The 14287-nt window shown below is 43.4% G+C and overlaps 1 protein-coding gene and 1 long non-coding RNA gene across 2 annotated transcripts in view; one reads left to right on the top strand and one right to left on the bottom strand.

Moving 5' to 3' along the window:
- The window catches only part of DOCK5 (dedicator of cytokinesis 5), a 135459-nt gene that overhangs the window by 102485 nt on the left and 18687 nt on the right, over nt 1-14287 (bottom strand). The window contains exon 2 of the mRNA XM_045004688.1: nt 1411-1494. Coding sequence (XP_044860623.1) covers nt 1411-1494 — 84 coding nt within the window. The remainder of the gene's footprint in view (nt 1-1410; nt 1495-14287) is intronic.
- On the top strand, nt 4372-11600 carry LOC123363574. Its single transcript, XR_006576815.1, has 4 exons — nt 4372-4562; nt 9743-9876; nt 10290-10450; nt 11255-11600. It is a non-coding gene; the product is annotated as an uncharacterized LOC123363574 (long non-coding RNA).

Here is a 14287-nt window from a genome sequence, read left to right as displayed (position 1 = left end):
TAGCTAGTGATGTGCTGTACAGAACATCCTTGTACTTAAAAGAGACAAATACCCAGGAAGTATTGCATAACAACACAAGGAGCTCAGATGCTATGGTGACAGGAGTCATAAAATAACTTACAGGAGCGACTCTCAACCGATTTACCATTGTGGGCTGCATCTGCAGCTCTCTGTGTGCAGTGTGAATGCAGCCCACATAATATATATACTACCTGTATGGCCCTGAGGATGTCACATGAGCCGCAGCTGTGTGCTGATTGGGCCGCAAGTGGCTCCATAAAGTGACAAATATATTCTGGGGTCCTGGAACTCTTCTCCCTCAGGATATCTCACTTCAGTTTACAAATCAAAAAATGGTGATTTTTTCTAACTGGCAGATCTGAAAAGAGCACCTTGGGTCTGAAAATCCATGACATCATCCCACTGATAAGAAAGATCCTGCGTCTGGAACTAAGGCTTGTCTACACAGGACATTACTGAGCGGCAAGCCAGGGTGTGAATTTACAGCACACTCGGTTGCCATTCAGTAACGTCCCATGAAGATAAGGCCTTAGTTTGTTGATGTCTGAGGCAGAACAGAATCCAGCTTGCATTCATATTCACTAGCTCTCCGGGAACCGAATATTGAAATTCTTTGTATGTGTCAATATAGCAGGCAGATGCAACTCAGAGAGAGACAGGAAAACATGATTCAGAGTAAGAAAGTGCCATTATTACACAGGTATCAGAGGGGTAGCCGTGTTAGTCTGGATCTGTAAAAGCAACAAAGAATCCTGTGGCACCTCATAGACTAACAGACGTTTTGCAGCATGAGCTTTCGTGGGTGAATACCCACTTCTTCGGATGCAAGTCGAAGAAGTGGGTATTCACCCACGAAAGCTCATGCTGCAAAACGTCTGTTAGTCTATAAGGTGCCACAGGATTCTTTGTTATTATTACACAGGAACTTTCTCAAACATCACCACATATTACACACACAGACATTTAATTTAGAGAAATATGTAGCACATGAAGAATGCTCACATGCCAAAACGAGTAATACGCCTTGTATTTCTTGAGCTGAGAATAACTTCAGCTCCTTCAAAACTAGAAACAAGCCTGAGACAAGCTTCTTCAGATTGAGAAAGTCTGGATGCAAACTTCAAAACTGTCCCATCTTTTTAATGGGCCGAACACCACCAGACTTTAACTGGAAGTTTGGATCTGGATCCAAGTTTTGTATCCTACTAGAGCTGGTCAGAAAGTGGTAAATACTTTCCGCAAACAATTTCAGAAGCAACAAAACAAAACAAAATCATTTTCCCTAAACTTTTCATTGAAATGTTTTAGTTTTGGGGGATATAATTTTAAAACACTTGTTTCAGAGATTTAAACTTTTACCAAATAGAAAGGTGGTGGTCTGGGACTTACCTTCATACATCTCCAAAATGTGAACCGTATCACCAACCTGCAAGGAGAGCTCCACATCTTGGACAGCCTCGTAATTGTAGATTGCTAGAAGTGGGGGAGAGAGATGAAAAAATATAATCACGCGGGAAGTGAAGTGGAGCAAGAGAATATGAAGATAATCAGATATTGCAACCTGATGTCTTGTAACTGGCCAAACCCTTTGGAAGAGCATTGCAAATGATTTTACTGACTAGTAGCTATTCGGAGCGTAACAGACTGGGAATGTGCGTATCACATCTCCCTCTTGCAGCAGGTCCACTCAAGGATAAGAACATTCTAACTTCTTAGCCGCTACCTGGAGTGGCAGAGCTCTGTGCTGTGATGCTAAAGGTCCTGTGTTCAAACCCTGCTAATGACCCAAGCAGGGGAAGGAAAGTCATTACACAAGCATTGGTCCTGGGCCAATTATACGACAAATGCCCTTATTTACTAACCCTTCAGAAAGCGAGTGGGAGAGCAAGCTTGTCAAGCACACGCAAGACAAAGATTTTCCATTTCATTTCTAATGCTCCATATTCGTTGCCTGGGCCTGCTGCCGCAGAGCGTAGCTGCTACTCAGTGATCTGGCACATCTATGGCATGAGTGAGTGTTGCTGGTGTCTGAGTAGGGAACATGTTAACAAGCAAGCTTGTGATTCACCATGAGCTACATCTCTAACTAAAGCAATGCCAATGCAAATACTGTCACTGAGGCTGTGGCTACACTTAGCACTTCAAAGCGCTAAGTGTAGTCAAAGCACCAGCGCTGGGAGAGAGCTCTCCCAGCGCTGTCCGTACTCCACCTCCCTGTGGGGAATAACGTGCAGCGCTGGGAGCCGCGCTCCCAGCGTTGGGGCTTTGACCACACTGGCGCTTTGCAGCGCCGCAATTTGCAGCGCTGGAGAGGGTGTGTTTTCACACCCTGCTGCAGCGCTGCAAATTTGGTAAGTGTAGCCAAGCCCTGAGTTTCAATGGGAACAGGATCAGACCCCAAGCCGGCAGTCCCTACACGAGTCTTGCTCTGCAGCCTTCTAGAGTTAGCACCGTACTTGGGAAAAGCCGTCATGATGGGCACTGAGGCCTTGGCTAGACCAGAAAGTTGCACTTTGTAACTTGAATTGGCTTTTAACTGCACAAATAGCCTTTTACATCATTTTAAACTACACTGGTTTAAATTCACACCTTAAGGTATACCAGTGAAGCTTTCTCATTTGTCTAAGACTTTAAACTCAGAGCAGCGAAGGCATATTTAGATTTCAGTTGTCTCTTAGCTAGCTACTCCCTAAGGAACTGCAGAGGTGAAGTACAGAAGCAGTGGGAGGGAAGTACACTGCATTTTCAAGGAGGGACATTAACCTGGCAAATGTTACCAGCTGACTCTAGCAAAGTGGCTCCTACTTCAGAGGGTTTGCATGTGAAGGGCGTCCTTTGAACATAATTAAAAAACAAATCTTCAATTGCTGCATCAGGAAATTCACAACATCAAATGCCTATCATTTCCGTCAGGGCGAAGTATATTACTTCCTGGCTTGGAGCCAATATAAACAAATGACTGTGGCTTACCACACCGGAAATCATATCACATACTAACTTTCTTTAAAATACCGTAGAGCTACAAATAATGCAGCAATGAGTGGGCAGGTTATGTGAATTTCCTGCAGCCCCTAAAATAGGCATTTGTCCATAAACACTTATTTTCTTATGCTGCTTTGTTAGTGTTGATCGATACTGGGCCAAACTCACACCGGGTGTAACTCCAATGAATGCATTATTGTGGGAGATTTTTAACTGACTACAGTTCTGCCCCCCCCACCCCCGCAAAGAATCATAGATACAAAGGACAGAAGGAACCACTGTGATCATCCAGTCTGACCTCCTGGATAGGGTTGCCAACTTTCTAATCACACAAAACCAAACGCCCTAGCCCTGCCCCGAGGCCCCACCCCCACTCACTACATTCCCCCTCCCTCAGTGGCTTGCTCTCCCCCACCCTCACTCACTTTCACTGGGCTGGAGCAGGGTGTTGGGGTGCAGGAGGGGGTGAGGGCTCTAAATGGGGGTGCAGGTTCCAAGGCAGGGCCAGAAATGAGGGGTTCAGGGTGCGGGAGGGGGGACTGGGCTGATAGACCAAGTACTTCTGAAAGTTTTCATAAAAGTACCATGTACTACCCTGACTAAAGGAACTGCCTGCAGTCATGCTGTCCATTGCAGGAAATCTGCCAGACCACTAAAGCTAGGAAGGCTTGGGCCAGGCCAGGCCATTACTTGGATGGGACAGCTCCAAAGCACCCCAAGGTGCAGCAGGAAGTGGTGCGGATGATTCAGGTGAATAGAATTCTTGCCCATGAGTCACTTCTGGACAGACATCCCAGTAGGCAGTGCTAGGGGGCACAGGGCTACTGGAGGTGCCATTCTTCAGATGTGATGTAAAATCAAACAGTCTGTGCTCATAATAATCCCATAGCACTTTCACAAAATTAGAAGATTAAACCTGGGCATCCTGGCCAAATTCTAACTTGCCTAATTATATTCTACCAGCTGAAATTCCTCCTGTGGTTTAATTGGATGCTACTTCGCTCTCTGTCTTAAAACACTGTTTAATGTTGTGCAATGTTCCACCTCAAAGGTGGCTGCTTTTCAGTGAAGGGGGTGAAGTGACTGCTACATATAGCTTTTAAGTACTCTGGGCTTCTGTGAAACTAAAAAGCACAATATAAACGCAAGTCACTGTTATGTCCTTGGGGCAGCCGGTGTAGGAAGCAATCACTTGAGGCCAGAGAGCAGACAGCTAACCAAAACCTCCATTTTATTTACAGAAACAGAGAGCTCCCTCAGCCGGTTGAAACCGGCTGAGCTATCCCTTAATAGTCTAACTCAGTTGCCATAGTAACAAAACCCATGACAACCAAATACACAACAGTCACCATTTCTCCATAAGAAACTGCTTTAGCTTCCAACAAAAACAGTCAGAGATGTTGAGTATGTAACAGAGGTGGGTGGGCTCTACACAATCCTCCTTTTTAAGATTTGGTTTAAATTAAGTTTCAGCATTAAAGAGCATACCAGGATGTGTGTGCCGGGGAGAGGACAGCAAGACTCCTTCCATACAGGGGAAATGTTTCAGACCCCCACAGGTAATGGCCTTGAGCAGAAGAAACATACTTTCGCCATTATTCATCAAAGATAGGCAAGATATACAGTATCTTGTTTTGCTTGATTGAATTAAACAAGAACACAGAGTTACCGTATATAAAATCTCCTACCCAACTCTTATATGCAAAGTTACGAAAGACAAATTGCTGGCATATTTTCCCTGGGAGCTTTACTGTTTGCTACTGGGGCGTCTTATTCCTTGGAGCCAGCTGCATCCAAGACAGCTTAAATAGCTATAGATGGCCTGTTTGGACTTTTTATTGTGTGTGTTTAAACTGACCTTTTGGGGGCTTAAAAGAAAAAGTAATCTGCACCCACCAAATAAACATGTTCCTGGCATGAAGACATAAAAATCCTTCATGTGCAACTTAAAAGTACATCAGCTTTTGCCCCCCAAACTGCAGTAATATTTGAAGTTAAATTTGCCTTTCTTATGAGTAAGCCTCAGTTGCGTTCTTTCCTCTATGGAACTTGGAAGCTTAGAAGAGCTGTTCTTTTCCTTTGTTTTCTCTAATGAAAATGGTTGTGCAAAACTAACCTTGAAGTCTAGAAAATTTAATCTGAGCTGAGAGAGACAGAAGGAAAAGTATTAGCCATTAGAGAGAGAGAAATTGGGCTTGTTCTAACAATCACATTCTTTGAGCATAATTATTAGCAATGCATCACTTTGTCTCATTTACATGAAAATAAGGAGGTCACCAGATTTGATTAACAGCTGGTAAATTTAAGACAATACTTTTTCAGCAATGTGTAGCCAGCCTGGGGAATTCATTAACAGGGAAGGTCAAAGGGGCAAACACTGCATCTGGATTTAAGAGGACAATGAATAATTTTATGACTAACAGCAGCAACTGTAGTTATAAAGACTAAGATAAAGGGAGCTAAATCTCATGCTTCAGGGCAAAAGCTGATTCCTTGCAGGCATCAGGAAGGCATTCCATTTCCCACAAACACTAGCATTGCACAACTAGCTAGATGCTGTGTGCAGAGATTAGGGGTTGTTTTCTTCTGAAGTGTCATACACTGATCATCCCTGGAGACAGGATACAGGAGTTGTCCATGCAGTCAAAGGAGATGGCCAGTATTTATCCAGGGCTCTCCAGTGGCCCTGGAGGTTTTTCGCCTTCCTGGAGGTTTTTCGCCTTCCTCCGAAGCATGGGGCAGGGGTCGCTTGCTAAAGGAGTGGGTGGATCGGCTTATGTGGCCTGCATCTTGCAGGAGGTCAGACTAGATGATCATAATGGTCCCTTCTGATCTTGAATTCTATGATTCTATGATTCTATATCCAGGCCCTGAATTGTAGCCACAAACGAGCGGGAAGTCAGTGTAGTCTACAGGGAGTGCACACAACTCGGCAATGGCTGGTACATAGTGGTGTTACAACTGGGCAGGGATGGTATATTTGAGGTGAGGAGCAGGTCTGGTTTTACTCATACGCTCCATTGTGTGTGTGTGTCACAAGATGAAACATAGTACTGTACATTCCTGATCTCCGAAGCACCAGACAGTGGGACTTGAAAGATCAGGTATCACCAGCGCCACACATGCAGCAGAAAACTCAAAGAAGAACACAGACACACAAACTCAAAACCCACAAGACCTCACTTTCTACCAGACTCTGTCCAAGAGGTCTGGAGAAGACTTAATTTGCCACACTAACACCACAACCGTTTGCAAATCACTGGGCCTGACCTTGCTTCCACTAAAATCAACTGGAACTTTGTCTTTGCTTACAACAAGAGCAGGATCAGGATCATTGGGTCAGTTCCATATAGGCCATATCAACAATATTCATTTACCGAAAAGGTGACAATCCAGTCAACAGCAAGGCCACATATTAACGGGCTTTGCACCAATGAGTGGTATGTGCCTAGACAAGTAAATACTTCGCATTTCTATAGTGCCTTTCACATGAGAATCTCAACACACTTTACAAAGGTGGGTGTTATTCTCTCTTCTACAGATGGGGAAATTGAGCCAGGGCAGTTGAAGGATATGGACAATTGATCTGTAGCAGAGCTGCAAAAGAAAACCAGGACTCCTAACTCATGGTCCTGTTTTAACCACTAAACCAACAACAATGCCTCTCACTCACAGTGGATAAAATGTTCTGAAAGCAACTAAATTTAGCCAAAGCATCTGGAAATAAGATTTATGGAGGCACAAACTTTCACGTATCCTTCTGTGTATAATCCAAAACAGAACAAAACAACCTCGTTACCCAATAATTTGATTAAGCATGTTTAAACTGTAGATTACATGGCTGCAAAATGCAACCACTGCAGGGTCCATTATCTCTCATTTAGGTCAAAATATCCAGCCCTCCCTCCTGCCCCCTTCAAGAGCACATGATAACAGCTTCCAAACAACACACCCCGCTTCTCAGAAGGCGTTTCTGCCCTAACCACTATCTCATAAGAGAAGGCAGAGCCTTGCTTTCTCTGAACAAAGAATCACATTCAGTGCCTTTGCGCTGAGCAGCCCTAGTCTCATTACATCTTTCAACCGAAGAGTCATGAACTATTGTCTGGAAAGAGAACTATGTGCTTTATGCTGCAGTGACCATGTAGCTAGAGCTGGCATTTGCATTGGGGAGACCCATTTGGAGAGCGCTTGGTATGCTGTCTGTTGCCAAGATGGAGCCAAAAAACAGTGGCTTCATTTAAAAAAACAAGGAACTGCCCAAGGAGCCCATTCTTAATAGGGACAAAGCCTTTTTGATGTTTGGAAGAAAATCTTTTGAAATTGCCCAGACATTTATGGCTGGGGGGAAAAAAATAGATGAAGAGCATAATTAAGAATTGTGTGTCAGATTTTTTAAAAAATTGTGGTTTGGCATCATGGAATAAACACATCAGCTGGGTTTTTATCCTAAAATGATCAGCCATGAAATAGTTAACAATACTGATGTTCAAGGCCTCAATTCAGCAAAGTAGTTCAGCATTTGCTTAACTTTACAAGTGGTTCCATTGACTTGAACTGGACTACTCACATACTTAAACACTTCGCCCAACTGCCACCATTAAGTTTCAGAGTTAACAAACTGCTGAGCTAAAAGGAAACAGTTTACACCAGTCTCAGACTTATTATTTCAAGTTGGCTTTAGACTCAGAAAAAACATTGCATGTGTTACACTTGCATCACATTTGGAAGGTTTTCCTCATAATTTTATGGACCAAAACAACAATAAATTCTAGATTTTGAAGCAAGGGGTGATTCTGTGGCAAATTCTATACCTGCGGAATCAGGGAGTACACCTGACCTTACATAACAGCATCTGTTCAGAAACCAAGAAGAACTCAGGACCTGATCCAGAGCCCACTGATGTTAATGGGAGCCTTTCCATTGATTTCAGTTAACTATAATCAGGCCCTCTGAGGTGGGCAGCTGAGTTGACTCAAAACTAATTATGCAGGAAAAAGTAATATAGTCTCCATCTTTCCATGTCTAAAATATTCACACTCGTCATCTTTCCTCTCAATTATTTATTGCCAAGTGTTTATTTGCATTACCTTATTGCCTAGGAGACCTAGTCATGGACCAGGACCCTATTGTGCCAGGCGCTGTACAAACACAGAACAAAAAGACAGTCCCTGTTAATGCTATGGTTGCTTACTGAAAACAATGGGTCAGATTTTGATCTCACTTACACTGATATTAATCTGGAGTAACGCCACTGACTTTGCTGGAGTCTACATATTTACCTTGATGTCAATGGGAGCAGAGTGTGGGCCATGAGGTGTAATGCTGCTATTACTGGACCAGGGCCAGCTCCAGGGGTTTTGCCACCCCAAGCAGCCAAAAAAAAAAAAAAAAAGCCACGATCGCGATCTGCGGCAATTCAGCGGGAGGTCCTTCGCTCCGAGCGGGAGTGCGGGATCCTCCGCCGAATTGCCGCCAAATACTTGAAAGTGCCGCCCCGCTCCGGAGTGGCCATCCCAAGCACCTGCTTGATAAGCCTGGAGCCGGCCCTGTACTGGACACACCAAAGCCCATGTGGCTTTCACCAGTTTATGTGACATTTATGAATACAGTTACTATGTGTACAGTTAGCACTGCGATCAAATCAGAGAGAATTCTTTAAATCCCTCCTATTCTGCCTCTAAATGCATGTTTTAAGCAGCTCGAGGGCCTGTCCAGACAAAAGACTATTACAATCACAGCCCCTTTCCCTCCCCCACACAACTATGCCACGAGAACAGCGCGCCAAGAGAATCCATTGTAGGGAAACAGCCAAAAAAACAAAACCACAAGTATAGACAGACAGTAATTACTGTAACTGCACTTACACTGGATGAAATCCTGGCCCCACTGAAATTCCCACTGACTTCAATGGAGCCAGAATTTCACCCACTAACTACAGAGTTGAATAATTTCAGAGATCAGAAGGTTTATGATCATTTAGTCTGATCTCCTGCATAACACAAGCCAGAAAAGAAGCATCTGAAGAACTGCCCACGAAAGCTTATGCCCAAATAAATCTGTTAGTCTTTAAGGTGCCACCAGACTCCTCGTTGTTTTTGTGGATACAGACTAACCCGGCTAACCCTCTGATACAAGCCAGAGAGTTTCACCCAGTAATTCCAACTACCCCCCACCGACACAGCTTGCTGTTGGGTTTAAATTTTTGCTGGTATAATGTGCACAGTAATTGCTTATATTATTTTCTTGCATTCTAACTTATGTGTATCATAATGATGCATAAAAGTCATACTACCTAGCTGCAAGTGCGTGTGTTTTATTTGTGTGTTTTATTTTACATATATGTAATATGGAAAAATAATTATAGCTTTATGTACTTCTTTACCAGGTTCTCCATTTCCTTTTGTTATTTGCACTCTAAAAATCCAATAGGGATTTTAAACTTAGTCAAAATAATTTCTCCACATTGGCGCACTCAGCTCATGCCTGGAGTAACAGGGCACGTGCCAGCCAAAAGGGAAATACACTGGGGCCTGATCTACACTTCAAAGTTTTGCTAGCATAGCTATGCTGGCCAGGAGTATGAAAAAAATTACCCCCCTAACCAACACAGCTATGCTGGTAAAAGGCCCAGTGCAAACGTAGTTATACCAGCTGAGAAGTGCTTTTGGTGGGTGTAGGTTATTTTGTTTGGGCAAAAGAATTATTTTGCTGGTAAAATCTTTGTCTCCACAAGCAGGGTTTGCCGGCATTGCTATACTGTCAAATCCTTTCTAATGTAGAGAAGGCTTATGTTAGGCATGCGTGGAAGCCTACACACGTCCCACAGACCCCATGCCGGGCTTGAGCTTCTTCTTCTTTCATATGGCTTGGGTAAGTAGCAATGACTAACAATTTATATCTAGGTCTTATAGTAAGCACATTGCCACAGCAGTGAGTTGGTGAATGTCCTTCAAGCCCAAACGAAGGGGACACTTGGGCATGACGTGCTCCATCGTTTGTGCCTGGTGATGACAGTTGCATGCAGGTGCTTGCCTCGTTTTCCATTTAAAGAAGGTCTGTCCACATCTCCCATGAGATGCTCTGATGCAACTCAATCTGCACCAGTCTTACTGACATGCATCAAAACCCAGTGGTTCCGTGGCAGGGTCAACGACAAGCTGTTTGCTTTGAGCGGTCGAAACGCTCCATGTGACTTTCCATTAAGCCTCAGCGTCGAAGTTGAGGGTAAGGGTCTTGATGTGGTTCCATAGAGGGCTGCAGGATTTTAATCTTGTCTTTGGCAGGTACTGCAGGTCATCGTGCAGCAGGATCCTCGTGTCTGCATTGACATGGTCAAGAAAGCGAGTTGTCTGAGCAGCCCTTCTAATCTGCGGAGGCTGGATGTGAGAAAGGCCCATCATGGGGCTCCAGCCCACAGACCCTACGAACCGCAACAACTGGCTTGGTATATTCCGCAGCTGAATACTGTGCACCTGTGGGGTCTCCCAGCTGTCACACTTAACTCAATAACACTATGCGCATAGAGTCAGGGATGCTCAAATCGACTCTAGTCGACTGGCTCCCAGGCTCGAGCCAGTGCTACTAATAAATAATTCTTCACACTCATGGGAGAGATTTTCAAAGGTACTGACAGCTGTTGGGTACCCAACTCCCATTGAAAGTGAACAAGAGTTGGCGGCCTAATTCCCATTTGAGTCTTTGAAAAGCTCCCCCTACCTAGCTAATGATCTCAAATTTATTTCGAAGGAATAGCAACTATCACCGTAGCCATTCAACACATGGGAAATGGAGACACAGAGAAGGGGAAGTGACATGCCAAAGGCACACAGCAAGTTAGTGGCAGAACCAGGGGCGGCTCCAGGCACCAGCGCCCCAAGCGTGCGCCTGGGGTGGGAAGCCGCAGGGGGCGGCCTGCCGGTTGCCATGAGGGCGGCAGTCAGGCTGCCTTCAGCCGCATGCCGGCGGGAGGTCTGCCGGTCCTGTGGTTTCGGCGGTAATTCAGCGGCGGGTACACCGAAGGCGCAGGACCAGCGGCCCTCCCGCAGGCATGGCGCCGAATCTGCATTACCAGCGGACCTCCCGCAGGCGGGCCGCTGAAAGCCACCTGACTGCCATGCTTGGGGCGGCAAAATACATAGAACCTGCCCCTCGGCAGAACTGGGAATAGAACCCACAGACCAGGACAGCCTAAGCTTGCCAGTTTCCAAGGGGAATAAATCAATTGACAATATTTCTATTTATTTTTAAGGGCAGCTATCTGGAGGGCTTCACAGAATCAACGCTGGAACAAAATCATAAATTGCATCTCTGAAATTTGAAGGTGTTCAAATTCCAAATCAAATTATAACTACTCTGGATATTCTTGATACAAGATCAGTCAGACCCCAGTAAAGAGGCACTGTGGTCCCTCAACCTTTGTTCTTGATACATTACCAGTCCTCCACATATGCCCTGCATTCAACATGAATTGTGCCTGTGTTTTGAACAGAGCGCAAACAAACAAAAAGGGAAGATAGGAATATCCTGGAATATCCGTCTCAGTGAAAAGCAGTTTCTAAGGCCATTGACCGTTTCAGTCCTGGTCAATGCCAATAAATTATTACCACCACCTGATAACCATTCAATGCCTATGAGCTGGTGATCTCAGCCCAGTTGTCAAAGGATGCTGGCATCTGCATCACAACTGATGCCCCTTTGGCAATCTCAGCAGAAAGCAGAAGGTGAGAACGGGTCTATGAGACTGAAGTCTCCTTTTCACTCCTAGAGGTGGCCACTTCAGGGCAGGATTGAGACACATTGGCAGGAGGGTGTACAGCAGCATGCCCTGTCACTGCCCACAGAATGCCTGTTCTGAGGATAAACAAAGGACTTCAGACCCTACGACTATCAAGCTGGCGTCTTTTATTAGCTCCAAATTCACAAAAGAATCTACATGCCACATGTGTTCTTTATTAATTTATCATCAGAGGCATCTGATTCCTCTCTCATCCCTGATATAGTGAACTTCCCTGCAAACAGGACACGAGACCTGACTGTTCCCTCTGGACAGCTTTCACTCTCATCTACAGTCTAGGCATGGCACCTAGATGCCAGCGTGACAGGTGGTTTATAAAACTGATTAGGTAAAAGTGTGCTATTGTGTTTGCAAGGTGCTCCCCCCTCCCCGCCAAATGCCCTGCAGGGCTATTTACTGATCAGATTTCAAAGAGGTGAAAGACCCAACTTGAAAGGTATTAATCTCTCAAAAATATGTTAAATCCTAGTGATTTACTTTAGCTCAGTGATTCTAATCCACAATATGATCTCTCTTCCACCACCACATGATCATGGAAATCAGCGGGAGTTTTGCCAGTGTCTTTAATGGAATCAGACTCTGGCTTCTGGTCAATTTCTCTACCTAGCTTGCTGTTGTCCAACCTCTTATGGACAGTGCCAAAGAGAATGTCAATGCCTACCCAGAATTCCAGTTTTTAAAGTTACCTGAAAGAACCCCACGTGGCCCTATTTTGTCAGAATGATGAAGGGAAGTATCCTGAGATTCCTATGACTTGACTAGCATTAATGCCCCACTGCTTTGCACATCCGTCAGCTTTTTACACCTGTGCAAAGTGGAAGCGTGCCACCACTGAATCGGAATGACAGATTTCATACCCACAATGCACAAATGCACATGACTACATGAAGTGTAAGGCAATGAAGAACGAGGCTTTAGGTACTACAAACCTAGGACCTGATTCTCATTTACACTGAGGCCACTTTATGCAACTCTGGTAAATTACATTTACACTCACTTTGAGACCCCTTTACGTTGCCCGGGTGGTGTAAACCAGGTTTAGTGTAAATAAGAATTAGGTCCCTAATACTTAAACCATCCCAACAGCAGATAAAACCTCTTTCAGAACAAGATAGTTGATATTTATATCTATATGTACTGCCTGGCAGAAGTATTAGAGTTATACAAGACAGGCACCAAGAACTGAGTTTAAAAGTACCAATATATTATCGTTACAGAAAGATTAAAGCTAAGGTTGTCATGAACAGAAAACTTTTATCTGAATTTTATCTGAACCATTTGTTCCAGCTTTTTGCACAAAGTTAGCACTTTCCCTTCCAGACTGGGATCAGTTTTCTTTGCAACAATGCTTCCTAAGATTAGAAAGTGGGAAAGGACATAAATAAAGAATAACGTCTCATGTACTCTGCAGAAGAATTATTACATCTTTAGAAAAGTTTTGAGTGAGTTCTTGGACACCTTTCTAAAACCTTTAACAGATTACTAAAGTAAATTATATTTTTTTAAAAGCACTTAACCTTAAATATGTGCAAATCAGCTTGCTCGATACAGTATGCATCATACCAGAAAGATACTTTTATCATTTAAACTGGAAGAGCGTATTGCATTTGGGATGTATCCAAACCAAAGCTCTGGATTTGAACATCTTCAGTCTTTGGACCAAGAACCAAGAACTGGCCACCTAGAAAGTTGTCTAGCAGTTAATTTTTATTTTTCACTTCTATTAATGCAGGTTTCCCGGCAAAGGCACAGATACCCTTAAAATATTTTAGGCATTTCAGCCATAAATTAAAAGCAGTGGGTCTAAAAATGCAGTCTTTGTTCTGTCAGCAAAAGAATAAATGTGTTTATGGTTTTGGATTAAATCAGTTATAAATTTAACTGGGATTGTAGTTTAATGTGTTTGCTTAAAAAGGATATTTTCCTAGGGAATTTTAACTAAAAGAAATGTCAAATTAAACACTTAGGCAATAAGTGGCCGAGTCTCAAATAACTAATTCTTTGGTAGGACTATGGGTTTCACAGCTCATGTATAGAACTGGTTTATTAAACTTTTCAAATTTTGAAAATGAGATCAAATTTTGAAATTAGAAAAAAAAAATTACTACATTTTCCCAACCTCCCGCTTCTCCCACTTTTGACCCATCGTGGAACCACCTGAAATTTTAATTTAAAAAAAAAAGAGGGACATTTTTGTTTTTATAATAAATGCATGATTTTTTTTCCAGCCAGCACCATTCGTGTGTTTCCTGAAGATCCCAGTATAAGAAATTAACATACACTAGTTTTATCCCCAGCCCTGTCACTTTTGCATGCTTTTCTGAATCAGCAGTGTGGTGATTTTTAGTTATTGAATAGTTATAATTTAAAAACAAAATGCTAGATGAAGGCCTGTGTTGTCCTACAGGCATAATTCATAAAGTGTTAAAAAAAAAAAAGCTTAAAATGGCTGAGAACTTAAAAACTGGATGGCAACCAATCATCAAT

Source organism: Mauremys mutica, chromosome 2 (genome assembly GCF_020497125.1).
Source record: "Mauremys mutica isolate MM-2020 ecotype Southern chromosome 2, ASM2049712v1, whole genome shotgun sequence".
NCBI classification, from domain to species: domain Eukaryota; kingdom Metazoa; phylum Chordata; order Testudines; family Geoemydidae; genus Mauremys; species Mauremys mutica.
This window is presented reverse-complemented; position numbering and strand designations above follow the sequence as displayed.